This window comes from Alligator mississippiensis, chromosome 6 (genome assembly GCF_030867095.1).
Source record: "Alligator mississippiensis isolate rAllMis1 chromosome 6, rAllMis1, whole genome shotgun sequence".
In the NCBI taxonomy this organism is placed as follows: Eukaryota; Metazoa; Chordata; order Crocodylia; family Alligatoridae; genus Alligator; species Alligator mississippiensis.
The window spans coordinates 54888268-54907040 of NC_081829.1; the positions used below are offsets into that span (position 1 = coordinate 54888268).

Here is an 18773-nt window from a genome sequence, read left to right on the forward strand (position 1 = left end):
TCTCTCCATATTGTATCCTTCCCAAAATTCCTTCTCTGGATCCATCTTTACAACCACATACTTTTCAACATTTTTGTTCTCATCTTCAAGGCTCTGTAGAACTCTGTCCCTTCCAACTGATCTGCTCTTGTACAAAGCCCCACACTTCCACCCAGTGTCCACCATTTTGTCCAGAACACTGGACTCGGCCTGTGCCACCCCATTAGCGTCTATTTAAAGCAGGTTACACTATTATTCAGACAAAAGCAATTAATTAATCAAGCAGCTATTTATGCCACCTAACCCCTCTCCTGTGCTATTAGATTAAGCAGAGTGTGTTACATGCCGCAAAGTTCTGCAGCAAAACTGGGTGCCTCTGCACTTAATGCTCCACTGTGGCAAAGAAACTCTCCCCTCTGTGGGCAGAATGACTTCACTTCTTGAGAGCAGGGCTAGGCTTCTACAGCATGTAGTATTTGCTGACCATGGGGTAAGACAATAATTCCCTGGTTGCCAAACAAGCTTGCCCGATAAGGCTCAGATTGCCTCATAATGGGGGAGAGGACTAATATGCAAACTGAGGTAACTGACAAAGAAGGGGTGAGCGATGAGGACGACAGGGAAAAAGAAGGCAACGCAGTCACTGTGAACTGATGACTGGGACAGGGATCAGAGAGAGGGTAAGGAGTGGGAAGTAGAGGGATCAGAGGCAGTTCAGCATGATTGTAATGGGTAAAGAGATGGCAACAGGCATGTGGGTGTGGTTACTGTAACAGGACATGGATGGTGTAACAATACATGTGTTAGGGACTGTCAAGTGAACCAGACTTGTCATATCACAGGGCTGTTAAAGCAAACGTGTATATATATATAAATATATACATATCTATAGCTATGTACTGATCGATAGATATCTGTAGACAGAGAGGGACATTTTTGTAAAACCTGCATATAGATGTAACAATACAACCCGTGCTGAAAGATTAAATACCCCTCTGAATAGTTTCTGTGGAACCTTAAATTGCAAAAAGTTGCAAAAACACTGTCATTCCTGATCCGTTCTCTGGTTTTTTTTTTCCCCCCAAATGAAAGGATAAGGAGTCTAGCCATTAGATCAAGAAACTGTGAGATATGAATCTTCTGCTTTTCAGTCTCTCCTAAAGATTACATATCTTTGGCAATCACTCCACATCCTCAGTCTATGCTGGAAAATATTTTTATTTTCTCCCCTGAGATTTCCACCTGCCACAGCAGGGTTGGGAATAAAGAGAAAAGGATTTGTTTTAAACTGGAAAAAAAATCTAGGCTGATATGCATACCTCATTAAATACTTACTTTAGTTGTCGATTTAGTTCCTCAACATAATTCTTTTGGTCCAAAATTGCAGAAATCTGTACATTTCTGAAGTGAGAAGGACATGTATTTTAGCAAACATTTTCCTATGCACTTAAAATACAGGTCTTTTAAGTATGTGAAAATATTCATAGTAGAAATCCTATGAAGATACAAGGAAGCAGCTTCCTATTATTACAAAAAGCTGCAGTCTAAACTCCTTTTATGTAACAACAAGTAATATGGGACAAAAGCTGATGCCACACAACATTGCAAATAATTATCTAAAATGTCTGAGTATAACATTAATACCAAAAAATAAAAGTCACCCTAAAAGCCTTCATTTGCTCAACAGCAACAGTGGTTTCTTAAGATGTTGCCATTGTGCACTATAGGCCAGGGACCTACTCAAATGGTCATTTCATGATTTTCATGGAAACCACAAAAAACAGCAGTTTCCACCATTTTGCGTGGAATCAGCAAGGGGAAAAATATTGCTAAAAATAAAATACTGGCTCCCCAATGGGAGTCAGCGGCCACTGTAGCCCAGCCTTACAGCCTGCTGGTGGGGAGGGACTTGCAGGCATGAAGGGGAGCAGCCAAGATGGCAGCTGCTCCCTCCATCAGTGATTGGCCAAAAGGGCTGCCTTTTGTGCAGCCCTGACCCTCTTTGCCAATCAGCAGTGAGGGACAGGGGCCAAATGAAAGGCAGCCCTCTTGGCTAATGAACGGCAAGAGGCAAAGCCGCTGGGCAAAATGGTATAGGGAACCGCAAGCAACCTGCAATTTTTCCTCCACCTCAGCACTCTTTAAGTAGATCCCTAACTATAAGTAGACTGTGTTTCATGCACAAGATCAGACTATTATTATTATACTAGTCAAATGCCCACCAAGAATGATTGGGGGGGGGGGGCGGGGACGACGATGACAGCGGGCAACAGAGGCCTGCATCCAGCCCCACTCCCCCCACGCCCCGACTTTTGGGGCCAGGTCCACTCCCCCTCTCCCCTGTGCCGCTTGGAGCTGGGGCCAGGCCACCCTGCCTCCTCTGTCTGCTGGCCCCGCCCCCATCCACTCCATCACTGCTGCCTGGAGCGTGGAATGGGCCATGGCCAACAGTGCTCACCTTGCCCCCTGTCCTCTCCATTTTGGCACTCTGCAGGGAGCAGGGGGGACAGGGCCAGCACTGCTGGCCCTGCCTCCCCCCCCGTCCCTTCCATGATCACCATTTGCAGGGTCGGGGGGCTGAGGCCAGCAGTGCTGGCCTTCCCTCGGAGGGGCAGGGCCAGCACTGCTGGCGCGTCCGCTCCATCACCTGCTAGGGCAGGTGGGGACAGAGGTCCAGGGCCAGGCTTGCTCCCCCAACTGCTCCCCCTTGCCCCCACTGCTCCCCCCACCCCGACATGGGAGGCCAGCGGGGACAGAGCCCAGCATGTGGTCCTGTGCCCTGCTCCCCTCATGCGCCCCACCCCCCCCCTTTCAGGCCTGGCCCTGTTCCCCCGTCCTCCCCCTCACTGCAGCAGCCCCAACCCTGTTCTCCCCCCTCGCACCACTGCTTCCTCCGTGGAGCAGAGGGAGGGGTGCTCCCCCTTTCCCCCACTCCGCTACGGGGCGGGGCTGGGCCGGGCCAGGCCTGCCCCCCCCCCCCCGCCCCAGTCTTCCTGCCACTGTTGCAGGGCTGGGCCCACCCCTCCCCACACTGCTTTTTCTGGGCTGGACTGGGCCCAGTGTGTCCTGCCATACCCTCTGTTTTGGGGCCAGGACAGGCCCAGTGTGCCCCCCACACCTTCCCCACCGCCATTTTGGGGCCAGCGCTGGGCCCACCTTCCCATGTTCCCCACCACTGTTTCAGGACCAGGTCGCTCCCCCCACCCTCTGTTTTGGGGCCAGGCTAGGCCCAGCGCAGCCCCCCAACCCTCCCTGCCGCCATTTTGGAGCTGGGCCCACTCCTCCCATCCCCCTACCTTCCCCTATCAGCCCGGGTCTGCTGCTCCCCACCCCTGCCACCACAGTGGGCTGGCTTCTCCCCCTCCTCAGGCCTGTTCCTCCCCTCCCCCCACCGCCACCACGTTGGCCCAGGCCCACTGCTCCCCCCTCCACATCAGGAGAGAGAAGCATGAGAGAAAGAGGGGGAGAGGCCAGCAGCACTTCTGTATTCGCCACCTGCAGGGAGCGGGCGGGCTGGGGGGCAGGCTCCCCCATGCCTTCCCAACCCGACTCCCCCCGTGCTGCCACTGCCACCTCCCAGAAGCAAGGGGGGCTGACCTCACCCACCCCCCGTTCCATCTGCTTCGTTGCTACCACCTCCAGGAAGCAGGGCAGGGGGAGCACAGCTGGCCTTGCCTCCTCCTCTCACCCTCTACTCCATCCCCTGTGTCCCTACCATCCTGTCCAAATGCTGTATTCGCAGTCTGACTGGTTGCTTCTGTCAGCCAATCAAAGTGCGAATAAAGTGTTATGGACAGACAGACAGTCAGTCAGACAGACAGACTACAGCTTTCACAATATTAAAATAATATCTGGCCTTAGTAAACATTGCTAAGTTGTCTGTGTCTTCTTATGGTTCTATGCAAGACAATAAATGATGGACTAGCCATTTGTTGAAAATGGTTTAATATTTTTAATACAATTGTTTTATTAAGATTTCAAAAGTGGGCTAATTAAGCCAACTTTAATGGCTACAGTTGCAGGGAGCAAAAGCAGGAGTGCCCTCATCAGCCTCCTCCCATGAGAGATGCTGCAGCTACAGGCGGAGGTGTTAGCACAGCCAGCAGCCATGAACTGAATCCTCTTGCCTGCCCCCAGAGCCTCTTTTCTTACCACAGAATTAAGAGATTCATGTCCTCACTTGACACACAAATCAGCAGCAGCTACTGTGTTAACCCCATAGCTGTTGACAAACACTACCCCCAACTGGCCCAAGGCACAAACCCTATCAGATATGCCTCTGGACATCATCATCATCACCTCGAAGAACCACAGTTATATTGCGAGCCCTTCATCTTACATTCACATACCAGGAAACCTCATTAAATACATTTTCTATATCATTAAACTGCTGCCAAAGCAGCATGTTCAGTTATGGAAACCAACTATGAAGCTGATTAACTGCAGCCAACACTGAGCATAACTATAAAATACATGGCTTATACTGAGCAAACATGCTGATGATGGGAAACTTTTTTGGGGGGGGCCCTAAAAAAAAAAAAAAGGGTGGGTGTTCCCTCTCCCTGCAATGAACTGGCACCAGGCCTGGAGGTACTGCAATACCAGGCCAGCACAGCAAGGGCCAAAGCTAGCCCTGACACCCTCTCCTCAGTGCTAAAAAAGCTTGATCTTAGCCAAAAGGCTGAGATGCTGCTGGGAACCTACCACATTTTGGGGTTTTTTTCTTTTTATTTCAAAGGTTAAATTGGTTCCAAATTTTACTGGGCAAGGCCCAATAGTCAATTTCCAAATTTTGACTGAGCAGAACTCCATCATGCAAGTCTGTGTGGCTCAACCATCAGTCAAGTATCTTTCCCAGAGTCATCAGTCCAGGGCTTCAGATACTTCCCAAATCTATGGCAGACATCCTACGTGCAAGCCCAGGGCCCCTGAGGTTCAGATGTCCACTAGTCTTGCTTGCTCTTAGCAAAAAAGCCAGGGAGCAAGCCAGGGGGAAAGCAAGAAAGCACCCAAAATTGCCACAAAATCGTGCAGTTGAGTTTGAGGAAACTCATAGGAGTCAGCATGCCTGGAGTGCAGAGGGTAGGCCTGGAAAAACCACCACAGTGATCATGAGATTTCCTCTGCCACAAAAACAGGTTAATGCAGGCCATCTCAATAAGATACATGGTAATGCCAATTAAGAACAGTCCCCCTCAGCACCGAGTCAGGTGAGCCATTACACTGCATACATTTCAATTTCTTCAATTCTTTTCACTCCCACAGCTGAGCTATGCCTTTCTTTCCCATTTCCAACAAGTCCCGTCTCTTCACCAGCCTTAAATGTCTAGCAAACATTACCAAATAGGGCCCCAAACAGTTCACTCAGAACCCCTCACTCAGCCTGTCATATATGATTAGTGTGGCCCCACCCCCCATGAGGTGAAGCCAGACCACGTTGCCTTGTGCCTCATCTGCATATAATTTTTTGGAGCATCTCAGAACTCATAACAAGGACACCTGGTTACAATCGAGTGGGGACTAATTAATTAGCACATGGATCCTTTGTGGGGGCCAGCGAGGTATCTGGAGTATACACATACTGAGCAGTGCTGAGCTGTGGAATCACCATGGCTCGAAATGCTATCAACTGTTGGGGCTCAGCCCAACGAATTATATGGTAAACCATGAGCCTTTTGGGCTTTGGACAAACATCGTGCATAGTTTGTACTACAAGGTGATAAAAGAAGGTAACTGAGAGAAGATGGAGGATACATGGAAAAGACTGGCACAAACTGTTCAGAAATGAGGCCCCCCAGAAAATACATCAACAACGATGGAGAGGACAATGATACAACGGATAGCAACAAAGACGGGGTGAGTCATGAGCACAGTGTGGACTAAGGACTGGGGAGGGAAATGGAGGGATAGTGGGAGGTGGATGGAGGAGGGGATGGTAGACAGAATGGAGGTGGCTTCCTGTTATTGTAAGAGTTCAAGAAGATGGCAACAGGAGTGCAGAAACATGGGAGCTCAGTCTGGTTACTGTAACGGAGATGATGATGCAACTGTAGAGGTGTGCTTTAGACTGTCAAGTGAATCATATCGGTCATGAGACAGGTCCATGAAAGTGTAGGTCTTATATATTTATATTATACATACTTTTTTTTTTTTTCCCCACACAAATGCGTGCGTGTGTGTGTGTATATTTTTTTTAAAAAAAAGAAGTTTGTATTATACATCTCTTCTCTGCCTTCTAGCTAAGATCAAGGAAGACAGGGGGCATCTGGACCCCAAGGCCTCCAGGCCTAACACTTGCACATAGGATGCCAGCCTGGATTTGGGGAGTATTTGAAACCCCAGACAAACGGGTCTGGAAGGTGGGATACTTCCCAGTGGTAGAGCCACACAGCCTTCATGACTGAGCTCTGCTCAGTCGAATTTTGAAACTTGACTATTGGGCATTGCCCAACTAAATTTGGAACTGGTTTGGCCTTGATAAAGATTAAAAGAAAAAGTTTGTGCTACATATAAATATAAATAGGGGCCAAAGTACTCCTTAAAAGTGTGCTTATGGAGTATCTGTGCTAAAACATGCAGAAGTTTCAAGAAGGTAATATACATTAATTCTGGATGAACTAAATCTGTGGATACTATATGCAACTTACTACAGGTATATTTACTTTCAAGGTCAATATTTTCAAATGTTTTTCACTTCCACATTCTCAGGGAGAGAAGGATCTGACAGTAAGTAGGGGGAGGGCCTGCCAGGGGAAGAAGATGAGAAGAGGTAGAAAGTTGGGAGGAGGGAGAGGGCAAGGGAGCTACATGACTCCCTAGATTTATTTTCCCAGCTGTAGCAATGGGAGGGAGACAAATCCAAGGCAAACCTCCAGTAATTAGATTCTATACTTGGAAAATTATAATAAATTTATAAATTTTCCATATATAGAATCTAATTTTTTGAGAGGGGTCATCTTTGTATTTGAGTAAATATAGTAACTTTTCCTACTTCTCTGAACATGTGTCAGTGTCAAGCAAAATCCCCACAGAACAGTAAGAATAAGAGTTCCAGTTTCATCAGTTGAACATCATTTGTAATAACTAATCCTCAAATTTAGCATTTGATACAGCAACTAAATCCAAAGGCACAGGGTTTATTCAGATCAGATTACTCCCTCTTGCCAACTTGCAATGTGTGTGAAGCATTGTCACATGAACATTGCTGAAGTGAGCTTTATTGTTCTATAGCAGTGTTTCTCAACCTGTGGGTCATGACCCAAAAATAGGTCGCAAGAATACATGAAAGGGTCATGAACAAACTTTAAAAATGGATCAACAAACTTTAAAAATGGATCAACAAACTTTATAAATGGATTCTTCTTTAAAGGAGGAAAAACATGGAAAACCGTGGCTTTTCCCTTGCAAGCTGGCAAAGTTCCAGCCTACGAGGAGCTGCTTGGGGTCCCCCTTGACCCACAAATACCCCCCTGCCCCAAACATCCACCCCCTACCCCATACACTGGGGGGCTGGCCATTGATGTTTACAAATGGGTTCTGGTACAAAAAGGGTTCAGAACCACTGTTCTATAGCACAGGTACAGCAGCTAAACAGTAACACAGAATGATGCATGATGTAAGCTATTTCAACACTCTGAGATGAGATAAAGTAACTGCAAACACCTGGCTACAGCCAGGGGATGAAGTTGGAAGAAAAACAACAGACTATATGGTTTAGTTCTTTTAATGTAATAACAGAGTTCTGTGCTTTCAAAAGATCTTTTCCACAGAAGACAGTTGATGAATTGGTTGAAGGTGAAATTCTGAATCAACTTGAGTATGAATGTTGGATAAGGTCCACCAACACTTTGTCCCATTCATTTAAAGAGAGGGTCTTATGACAGTACACTGTACCTCCCAAGGCATCCCAGAAGTGGGCAGCCCTGAGGATCATCTCATAGTGACAGCTGTGTCCATTTACCTTGTAGCATGTCCAATGCTTCCATAGCTGCCAAAGTACTGCTCTGGCAAGCATCTGTCCTCCTCTACAATTTACTTCCACTTTCTCTGGCTTCCTGAGAAGGAATTTATGCTCTCCCACAGAGCCTGACAATTTGCCACCTGTAGCTGCAGTAAGACTAATTCACTGTCTTGACACGTGAGTAGATCCATCTTCCAGGATGCACTGTCCTTAGGCATGCCCTTTCAGAGACTTGGATTTTTTTTAGCATCACTGAAACTACCAACAACCCATAATTTAGTGAGTACTGAAGTGCTTGAATTTTTCCAAGGGTATTGGATAGCATTTCCCCATCCTTTCAGAGGTCAGCTGAATGCAGAACAGGGTTTGCCAAAGGGCTGTGGCCAGGTCTTGTATATACTCACATATCGGAAAAGCAAATCCTGCTTTTTGTGGTTGAGTCTGCCCTGGCAGTAATTATCATTTGGTTCATCTTGCTGTAAGGCAGGGAGAGTGGAGGAACGTACAAGAAAATATAATGGGAGTGGATTTTTATTTCTTTTGAACATCCAAATTAAAAGAATTAACAAATAAGGAAAGTGAAGAATTACTAACAAAAATTACATTTGGATGGAAAGATGTGTGAAACAGTCACAGCTACTCCATTCTTTAGAGCATTGGCACAAGAGTGCAAGGCAGCATAAAGAGCATGTGACGCTCTGATGGACAGTGCTAAAAAAAATCCAATCTCATAAGGCACACGCACACATACAACAAGACCCACACACATACATATGCAAAGAGCATCACCAATTTTAAAATCAATTTATTTATTGACATAGCATGGATTAGCCACAAAAAACATTATGAATAAAGGTTGGCACTATAAGCCCACTTCAGAAATCTTAATAAATAAAATAATTGTAATAGAAGTAACTAGACCATTTTCAACAAATAATTTAAGTCAATATACAAAATTTAAAGTGTTTTGATAAAACATACCTTTCTTTACTGCCAATATCATCATCATTCTTTAAATACATAGAGAAATCAATCACACCAACCTAGAGAGAATAAAATGTATTCATATTTTAGAAAATCAGAGTATTATTGAACAACTAAATATTTTTAAAAGGAATATAACTAACTATCAAAATCAGATTCTCTAAGAGTGATCTAGTCCAGGCACGTTTTTTGGGGGTGTGTAAATCTGAATGCTAACATTTTTTACTTTGCATTTAAGATTTTTTTGTAAAGCTAAGATACACAACCAATTTAAAATCAAGCTACCTTAGAAGCAAAATGAAAATATGCAAAAAACCTTTTCAGTTCTTGGAAGAGAAGTCTTCTTGCATTTAACTGAGTTCATCCCAGCAGGAATACAGGAAGCATAACTTTATTTTTAAATACAGGGTAATCCTACTCATTCTATGTAAATAAAAGATTTATAATGTCTCTGCCAGTAAACATTAAATACTTCTCTCCTTCCAGTTCTGCAATATTCCTTGACAAATAACGCTGCTTCTCTTATCTTCATTGATTCTCACACTCAAATCTCAACAATTTATTCATACCTTTTACTTCCTTCTAAAAGCTCTCTCCCTTTCTCCAAACAATATGATCATGTACTGATCTTTACCATATTCAAAGAAAAACAAAATCTTATCACTGTATTTACTACCTCATTTCCCTTTATCTCTATGCAAAATCTAAACTAACCCAATGTGCCATTTACAATATTTGCCTTGAATTCCTCTCTCCTCCTTTCTTTCTTGATTCTCTTCAACTGAGACTGCTGTTTTCTCTGCATAACCACATCCCAAGGCCTCTTGTGTACCCTCATCGTTTGTGAGCCTCTTGATACTTCTGACACTGTTGAACACGCATAATTTCTTAAAACCTATGTTTTCCATGAATTATGCAACACTGTTCTGTCCTGCTCTCCTCTTAATAGTCTAGACGTTCCATGAGTCTTTTGACAGATTCACATCTTTCCCATTCTTCAACACTGTTCTCTCACAATTTTGATCTTTACAGTGTTGACTACCTTTCCATTCTGGATCTGTCTCCCTACATCCACTTCTCGGTCTGGATGATAAAGCCCAAAAGTCTTGCTGTCGAACTAAGGAATTACATTTTGAACATTTTTTTCAGGACTTTCAACCCAAGCACCATTCATAACCTAAGAGTGTGTTTCAACTTCTCTGAAACTCAGTGCAAACATTGTCATTGACTTCAGATGGAGACGGATCAGACTGTAAATAATCTCTATAATTAGTAAAACATTTACATCTCTCTAAAAAAAAAAAAAATACAGTCAAGCTGAAACAGAAAAAAGCAAAATAAAATCTGGTCAGCATACCTATCACTTTATTTTTAGTCACTTACTTGTGAATCCAAGTCTTCTCCTTTTACACACAGATTAGCATCTATCACATTTAACCCAACCAAGAGTCCAACAATAACAGCTCCTTCTTCCTCCATCATTAGTGCATGGTACTCATAAAATTCACTGTTAAACAGGTAAGTGCACTATATTAAAATAACTGTTTATTTCAAGCTACATGTTAACTCAGTGAAATTTAGCTAAACAATATTAAACTGAATGTATATCTGACTTTCATACTCTAATTTTAGCCTCTCTCTCATGTTTTTAAAGATTTATATCACACTTTGACTTAGTCACTGATGGCAGAAGGCAGGGCAGAGGCCTTATAGGCTAACTAAATCAGAGATGTGTAGCCTGAGCTCACTTTATTAGATGCTGGGGGAGGGAAGAGGGCAAGTGGCAGGGGGGCAGGAAGGCAAGGAGGCTGCCTGACTCCCCACCCAGTCACCTTACTCCCCCCCTCAGCCACTACTTTCTCTGCTGTAGCAGTGGGTTGGGGACAAATTCAGGACAATCTAATGATAATTAGATTCTATACCTGGAATACTATAACAAATCTATATATATATATAGAGATATAGTTAGATATAGATATATATATAAAATCTAATTATAATATATGGGGGGATCATCTTAAAATTCAAAGTCATCTTAGATTCCAGTAAACATGGAAACTTTCTTAATGTACGTCTAGAAAAACATCTATGATATGATTTTGGTATACAGTACTAAATACATTTACAAATAACAAGACAAACAATAGATGTCCTAATACTTAAAACTATATTGCCCAAGATGTTACATGGGGTTTAGAAGCTCTTACATACTTCAGCTACACCATAACAAACAAGAAGTTATAGTAAAAGGATGTAATTAAACTTTATAATAATATAAAGTACCAGATATAGCTATAGCCTTGATTTCCTACATGCATTTTATTAAAAACTTAAAGATACGGTTAAATAAAGTCTTCACAATAACTGACCTGAGGAGATCTCTTTGAATGATCAGACAACGTAGATAATCAGCCATTTTTTTTTGCATTAGAGCCAATCGTAACCATGCCCTGGCACGGCCCAATGGTGTTCTGAAAAGAAAAACAGTTTATACATGAACTAATTTTTAACTAATGACCTTCATCAGCCTGCTGATACAACAACTGAAACTTAAAAGAATATTTTAAGATATTTAATTGAATGAATTTCAATAATCAGTCAAGATACAACTGTCTAAAATGTTGTGCTCTTAAGGTATTGAACCAAATCCTACCGAAAACCATAGAAAGATTTCCACACTCTGCAATGGGTTTTGAAGCAGGTCATTACAGCAGCCAAGATAAATATTTCACAAGTATATCTAACTAGGACACACAGTCTTTTGGGTCTATCTGTCAAACAAATTAAAACCTTAAACTCAGACTTTTGATTACATAAAGTTTTACAAGGCAATATTAATGAGTTAGGATGAAGAGACTTAAATCAAAATGAATTAAATCACCAATACTAACTGTGATTTAAATTAACAAGACCCACACTTTGATTTAAATCACTAATTTTAATCTTACTTGCACATGTACTTTTTAATTATTTTCCTAGAAAAAAGTTCATTCACATTAGATCTAACAGTTAAAGCATGTTAATTAAAAAAAAAACCCAAATATAATCTTTACACTGCATTTGTTATTTAATTTTGTTAATAAGAATTTTTTTATATCTACACATATTTATTTAAATAATTATATAAATCAACAAACATTTATTCAGGTTCCTAGTTTTTATATTTGTTATTATGTTAAAGATGTATAATTCACCATTTCCTATTTACTAGACAACCATTTTAGTTGGGATTTCAATCAGGCTGTATTTGCATGAAAAATTGAATTCAGTTAATATGTAGGAAAACAACTCTTTAAATGAGTTTAAATTATCTCAGATGTCCCTGATACATAATAAAATGTTACAAGTTTATCAAATATGTTCTGCATTTAACACTAATTTATTAAACAAAAGCAATATCAACAAGCTAGCAAATTTACAGTTTGTTTCTGGTCACCTTGGGTTAGATTTTGAAAGCAATTTAATTGCCCAAAGACACAGTGAAATATGCAATAACATCAAAGCAGGTTGAAATAAATGGGAGTTTGTGGCTATGAAAATGACCAGCTAAAGAGACGTGTGATTAACACATTCAGGAGGCATTCCGATTGTTTTATGTATTCTTGGCCCAGCGACCCATCTCATTTAGAACTACTACTATCATTCCAAAACTCTAAACCAGGAGCAGCCCTGCCTTGCCACTAACATGCTGGATCTAGTGCACATGGCACTAGCTCTGGCTGATCAGGGACTGTGCTGCACACAGTACTCTTACAGGGCCAGTTTGTGATGTGCCACATGCAGCGTCCACTCTAGCCAATCTGGGACCCATGCTGCACGCTATGGCCACCCTGGAGCAGCCCCCAAAGGCTTCACATGCAGCATGCATCCCAGACTAGCTGGGGCAGACACATACAGTGCGCATCCCAGACCAGCCAAGCACTGCATGCAGTGCATGTCCCAAAGCAGTTGAGTGGGGCACATGAGCATGTATCCCAGACCCCATGTGTGGGGCCAGTCTGGCGTATGCTGGGTGCAGTGTGACCCGGGTCAGTCTGGTATGCACCAGGTGCAGTGTGTGGGTCAGTTCCAGACCCAGGGGTAGCACACAGGGCTAGATGATGGGGCTCACAAGGCTGTATCTTTGGCAACCCTGCTCTAAACAGCATGACCCAATGCCATTTTTACAGCCCCAAAACTCTGTACCCTGGCTATTGCATGAGAACCAGGAAGTGCAAATAGCTGCTGTTTTAATTCATCGAATCTCCAAGCAAAACAAAATGTAGAAAGTAAAGCAACAATATGACAAAAAGTAATCTTCAGCCTTATTAACAAATAAATAGCAAAATAAGAATGACCGTTCTTAAGGCTATAAACCATTCTTAACAGAAGTTTGAAAAACATTTTATTAAGAAAGAATTCAGATAATATCTTGCAATGTTTAGTCTCTGAAGGGTTTACAAGAAAAAGTTGTATAAATTGGCAGTGGTTATCCACAAACAGTCCAGTTCTTGGGCTGAAGAAACTAAATATTTTAAGATATCTACAGCTTTAACGCTAACCTTTGTTCCAAGATATCTTCGTGTTAGTAAAATGTGTCCCTGACATTGAACAAAATGCAAAAAGATAAAAATAAAAGACTGGTATCAACTCATTCATCTTCCAACATAGAAAGCAAACTAAATTTCATCACTTGCAGACATCAGATCCAGTGACTGCAGAGTGTATTGCAATGTAGATTAGTAATGCCATACAAACAATGCCACGGAGAGGTATGTTATAGTCCTCTTACTATTAAAGAAAGGGGATGGTAATTAAGTAAATTTGAGAATTCCAAAAAATATTATCATATCAAAATGATTATTTTTTCTAATGGATACTGGATCAGGCCCTAAACCTTTACTGCTGTATGTCACCAATAATACTTACTTGAGGCCAGGTAAATCTCTGACGCTAGCTGCTATTTCCTCAGCTTCTGGGTACAACTTCTCCACAAGTTCCAGAGGGCCCCAAATAGTTTTATTATAACTTAGAAAGGATTTTCTTACTAGTAAGATGAAAATATAATTTAAATTTAATTAACAATTTACATAGTTTAGTTGATTCTCAGAAAGCTTACATCAGTATAGCTGTGTTAGAAACGGTAAGAAATTGTTTCACTGTATGAATAGAAATATTTCTCCAGCAAGCTTTTAAATTAAAACTTTAAAAATTAGTAGTAATAGCTTGACAAGGTTCCTTGGGTGAATGTGATATCTTTTATTAGACCAACCCAAATGGTTGGAGAATAGTTATTAAGCAAGCTTTCGGGTTCAAAAACCCTTCGTCAGGCTAAGGAAGCTGCAGCAGTTAGCACACACCAACTGCTGCAGCTTCCTTAGCCTGACGAAGGGTTTTTGAACCCGAAAGCTTGCTTAATAACTATTCTCCAACATTTGGGTTGGTCTAATAAAAGATATCAAATTCACCCAAGGAACCTTGTCTGCCTATATCCTTAGACCAACACGGCTACAACCTAAACCCCTAATAATAGCTTGGAATTTCTGAAAATAATCGTGTAAAGCAATTTTGTTTTCATATTTAAAATTGATATTCAAATATATAAAACCACTGAAACACAAAATGTCAATTTAAGAGACTAAATCAAGATGCAAGTAACATGTATACAATCCTGGTACCTCAGAAACCATTTCTAGTAACTGACAGTGACTTAAAAAGGAAATGAGTACGCATGTAAGAATGTCTGTTATACTAGTTTAGGATACTTCGGATTTATTATACAACACTTTAAATACTCATAATATTGTACAAGGTAGCTAATGCACTATATCATCCTACTTTAGAAAGAAAAATATAAAATGCTTTGGTACCAAAAAACAAACAAACAAACAAAAAAACAACACAATAAAATTATTACTGCACCTTTAAGACCATGTTTTAGGCAATGCTCCATGACAACAAAGAATTGTTGCAAAGGCGGATAGTCAGAATCCAGAGTCCGACCAAAGCTCAAAGCTGATTCAATCAGTCCTTTGATACTCAATTTAGCCATGTTCAGCAAATTTGCTCTTTCTACAGCTGTGGGATCTTTTACAGCTAGACGAGGAAGAAAAATCAGCATATTTCAATTACTAAAACAGAAAATTAACCAACTAAATACTTGTTCATAGCAAAGCTGTGTCACCCTAACCTGGATTTATGCAAATGAATAGTTTAACTCTGGTATAACTAAAAAAACAACATAACCGCCAAAACAAATACACATATGTTAAGTATGGGTAACATATTAATACAAATAAAGTAAGCCTTGCCTTCTCCCATACGTTGTATACAGAATTACATGGTTTTGAGCTGTATTATTGTTTCAATTTATCTCTGTATCAATCAGTGCCAACAAGGTAATTTACCCAGACTTAAAAAACAGAATAAAGGTTTATTCTGTAGCCCTTACCAGTGCAGCTATCAAAAAAAAAATCAGCTGCATACTAGTGACCAGTGCCTCCTCTGATACCAAAACATGTGCTTATAATAAAGTTACATCTGTTTAATATAGCACAGCCAACAACAGTCTGAATCCAAGACACACATCCATCTGAAAATCAAATAGCAGTTCTTTCTTTTCTTTACACCAGGGTTTCCCAAACTGTGCTACACATACTGCTAGGGGTATGCAAGAGAAATTGTGCAATGGAGGATTTAATTTTCCTTATACTAGTAATTAGTACTTAAGAGGCTAAAATATAAAACATGCTGGAAGGGATATGCGGGCAACTGGTAAATCTGGAAGGGGGTATGCAATAAGAAAAAGTTTGGGAACCTCTGGTCTACAATTTATTTCCATCACGGCCCCAATTCCATGGAGACTTATACATGGATTTAATTTTACATCCTGTAAGGAATTCCTATGACTGCATTCTCAAAAGTAATACCACAGAAAAAATTTGTGCATGTATTAAGACTTCAAATATAATGCTAGTCTCCATCTTGGACAGATATTTGGCTGGAGTGATATGATCCTGGTGCCCGTACCTGCCCAGGGCAGGGGGTTGGACCTGATGATCTGTTTAGGTCCCTTCCAACCATAAGTACTATGATACTATGATCTTTATGCACCCACACAAAGTTGTGGCTTTGTTTTACAGTTCTACAGAAAGAAGTTTAGAATGGACACAGAAACGAGTTTTCTTTTCTCAGTTTTCTTTAAGTTCATAGGAAGTTTTCTATCCATTATTACATTTTGTAAAACTTGCCAAAATAATTCACATTTCAAAACAAATACTAGTTGACAGCATCTCTCTGGGCATTTTCAGGAACAGTCTCAACACAGCTTTCTGATAAAATGGAGGAGTCATATTTGTTTTTCCTAAAACTCTTAACTATTGGAATTAAGGAAACTGCACAAGAACCTCAGCTCTTTGTCTCTAACCCTTATAGTTATGGAGGAAATGCAGAAGCCGAATAGTCAGTTTTATTAAAAATCTCATGATTTTTAAGGTAATGATATTTTGAGACCCAATTCATGATTTTCAAATGTCTGCGGTGGTTGGCAGTATAGTTAATCACTTTGCTCTGAGCTGCCAGAGCTCTATATGTAACTGCTAGGGGTATGCAAAGCAGGCTGTATTTGATTTGGATTCGGGCTGATTCGGAGGACAGCAATTCAATTCGTTGATTTGGATCACGGTCCCGATTCGATTCGGCCGAATCCAAACCTGAAGATTTGATGCTGATTCGGAGAATCAGCGATTCAGCCGTAGACACAGCTTTAAATATTTTTTCTATATGCCTCAAGGTAGCAGGCGCAGGTTGTGAATGCTGCAATGCTGGGGCGGACAGGAGCACAGGGGTGCCCCCTGCACGCTCTGCGGCAGACCCAGAAGTGGACCAGAAGTACATCCAGTCCACTTCCAGGTCCACCACCAAGCACACAGGCACCGCCCCCCCACCACCAACTGCTCCCCCAGCTTGGAGAGCAGCCATGGAGGGACCCTGGGTGCCCCCCCCGACCCAAAAAAAGGCACCAGTCGCCAAACTGGGGGGCAGAGGAGGGGGTCCCTTGTGCACTCCACAGCAGACCCAGAAGCGAACCAGAAGTGCTTCTGGTCCACTTCTGGGTCCACTGCCAAGTGCACTGGGGATGCCCCTACGTTCCTGTGCGGTGCTCCATCTGACCCACCATCTCAGTGTTCACGAGCCGTCTGGTACCTGGGGGTATGTAGAAAAAACATTTAAAGCTGTGTCTATGTCTGAATCATCAAATCTCTCCAAATCAGTTCAGAGGATTCCAATTCGATTCTGAGAGATTAAAGGGTCTAATTCAATTCGGATCTGGAGATTCGGCAGCCAAATTGAGCCAAATCTTAATCAGCGAATTGAATCAGTGGCCGAAGCTTCACACAGCCCTAATTTTCAGAACATGTTAACTGCACTGTTCCCATCAAAGTCAGAAGAGCTATGACATTCTCTCACCACGTTTCCCTGAAGGCATAACACAACAACGTTATAGAAGTTGTCTATTTGAGCTTGAACCTGTGCTCACAGTAAAACTTCCACAAAATAACTGAATTTTTTCAGATCAGTTTTTAATAAGCAAAAATTGTTTCTAAGAGAGATAATTAAATAAAATGTATACCAAATGTCAAAACTATTGTACACCTACCTTTAACTCCCACAACTATATTCCTTAGCAAAAGCAACTCTACTCTGGAGGGTATTACTTCAAAATGATTGCCAGGTTACTATCAAACTTACCTCACACTTTTCTAAGTATGCAATGAAATAAAAACTATCATCATGGTAATACTATACTTTCTAAAATCTTAAAAGCTACAGGCTGTTATAACTTGATATTTTAGAGGGTAATTTCATGAACAAGAATGATTACTTGCTTTGGCCATTTTGGAAGTATGGTTTTAAAAAATTAATCACTTCCTTTCCTGCCAATACAAATTACATCAGCAAAACTTTCTACTGCTGCAGGCATTGCTCAATACAGAGGCTTAAGATGTGGAGCTCTCACTTAGCAGCATCTTGGCATCTTTCATATTTCCTCAGTGGCATGCTGCAAATCCTATTCATTTCAAATGCCATAAACCTGACTTTTTTGGCATATCCTTGCCCATTTCTATCTCCCCAGTCATTTTAATGTTCACTCTCTTCCCCTTGCCTAGTTCAAAGTAAACCTTTTCAGGAAAGAGGCTTTGCTTTGGTTTTATGTTTACAATCAGTGTAGTTGTGTACTGGACTGGAACGTCTGTTTTTCCCTCTTTCTTATTTTAATATTTTGAAGGTGTTTGGTCCCCATTTGCAAAGATATTATAACTAGGGACCTAACTTGCAGTGAGAAAAATCAATTTTCGCCCTAGTTGCAACCTAAAAAGCCAATTTTGCAGTCATTTAATGGAAGCCCCACCCCTTGGCACTGACTGGCAAAGAGGCCCCACCCCTGAGTGGTGATTGGCAGACAGGAAAGAGGGACAAGGAGTGGCCACCATCTTGAGTGTTGACTGCCCTTCATGCAACCCCGCCCCCCATCACTTGATTGGCAGAGAGGCACAAGGGCTGCTGCCCTGCTAGCCAGCACCTTGTCTTGGGCAGGCTGCAAGGCCATGTTGCAGCAGCAAGGATCACTGGCTCCCAACATTTTACTCCAATAAGTGGTTTTTTATGGTTGATTTCCTAGGAAATTACAGCCAAAGCCATATTTTGCAGCAACTACAGAGATTGCTGTTTTCTCCGGTTTCTGCAAAAATCGCAAAACCATGATTCAAGCAGGTCCCTAATTATAACGGGCCTTAACTCATGGACCTTTTGGGGTAGATGCCCAAGTGTAAACCACCAAGTCTTGCTCAGTTTAGAAAGAAAAAGTAGC

The 18773-nt window shown here is 41.7% G+C and overlaps 1 protein-coding gene and 1 pseudogene across 8 annotated transcripts in view; both read right to left on the reverse strand.

The window, feature by feature from the left end:
* Positions 1 to 18773, reverse strand: part of RUFY2 (RUN and FYVE domain containing 2) — a 75101-nt gene that overhangs the window by 51665 nt on the left and 4663 nt on the right. For 7 of the 8 annotated variants that reach the window (XR_002089391.2, XR_009463045.1, XM_014609354.3 and 4 more), the window contains exons 2-7: positions 14825 to 14998; positions 13832 to 13949; positions 11293 to 11394; positions 10307 to 10430; positions 8921 to 8982; positions 1315 to 1380 (exon numbers count right to left, since the gene is read on the reverse strand). Coding sequence is in view for 6 of the 8 variants with exons in the window: in XM_014609354.3 (XP_014464840.2) it covers positions 1315 to 1380; positions 8921 to 8982; positions 10307 to 10430; positions 11293 to 11394; positions 13832 to 13949; positions 14825 to 14998 (646 nt within the window). In the remaining 2 variants the exon portion in view is untranslated. The remainder of the gene's footprint in view (positions 1 to 1314; positions 1381 to 8920; positions 8983 to 10306; positions 10431 to 11292; positions 11395 to 13831; positions 13950 to 14824; positions 14999 to 18773) is intronic. The other variant, XM_019484392.2, reaches the window with a different exon arrangement.
* LOC132251276 (U2 spliceosomal RNA) lies at positions 4548 to 4672 on the reverse strand (annotated as a pseudogene).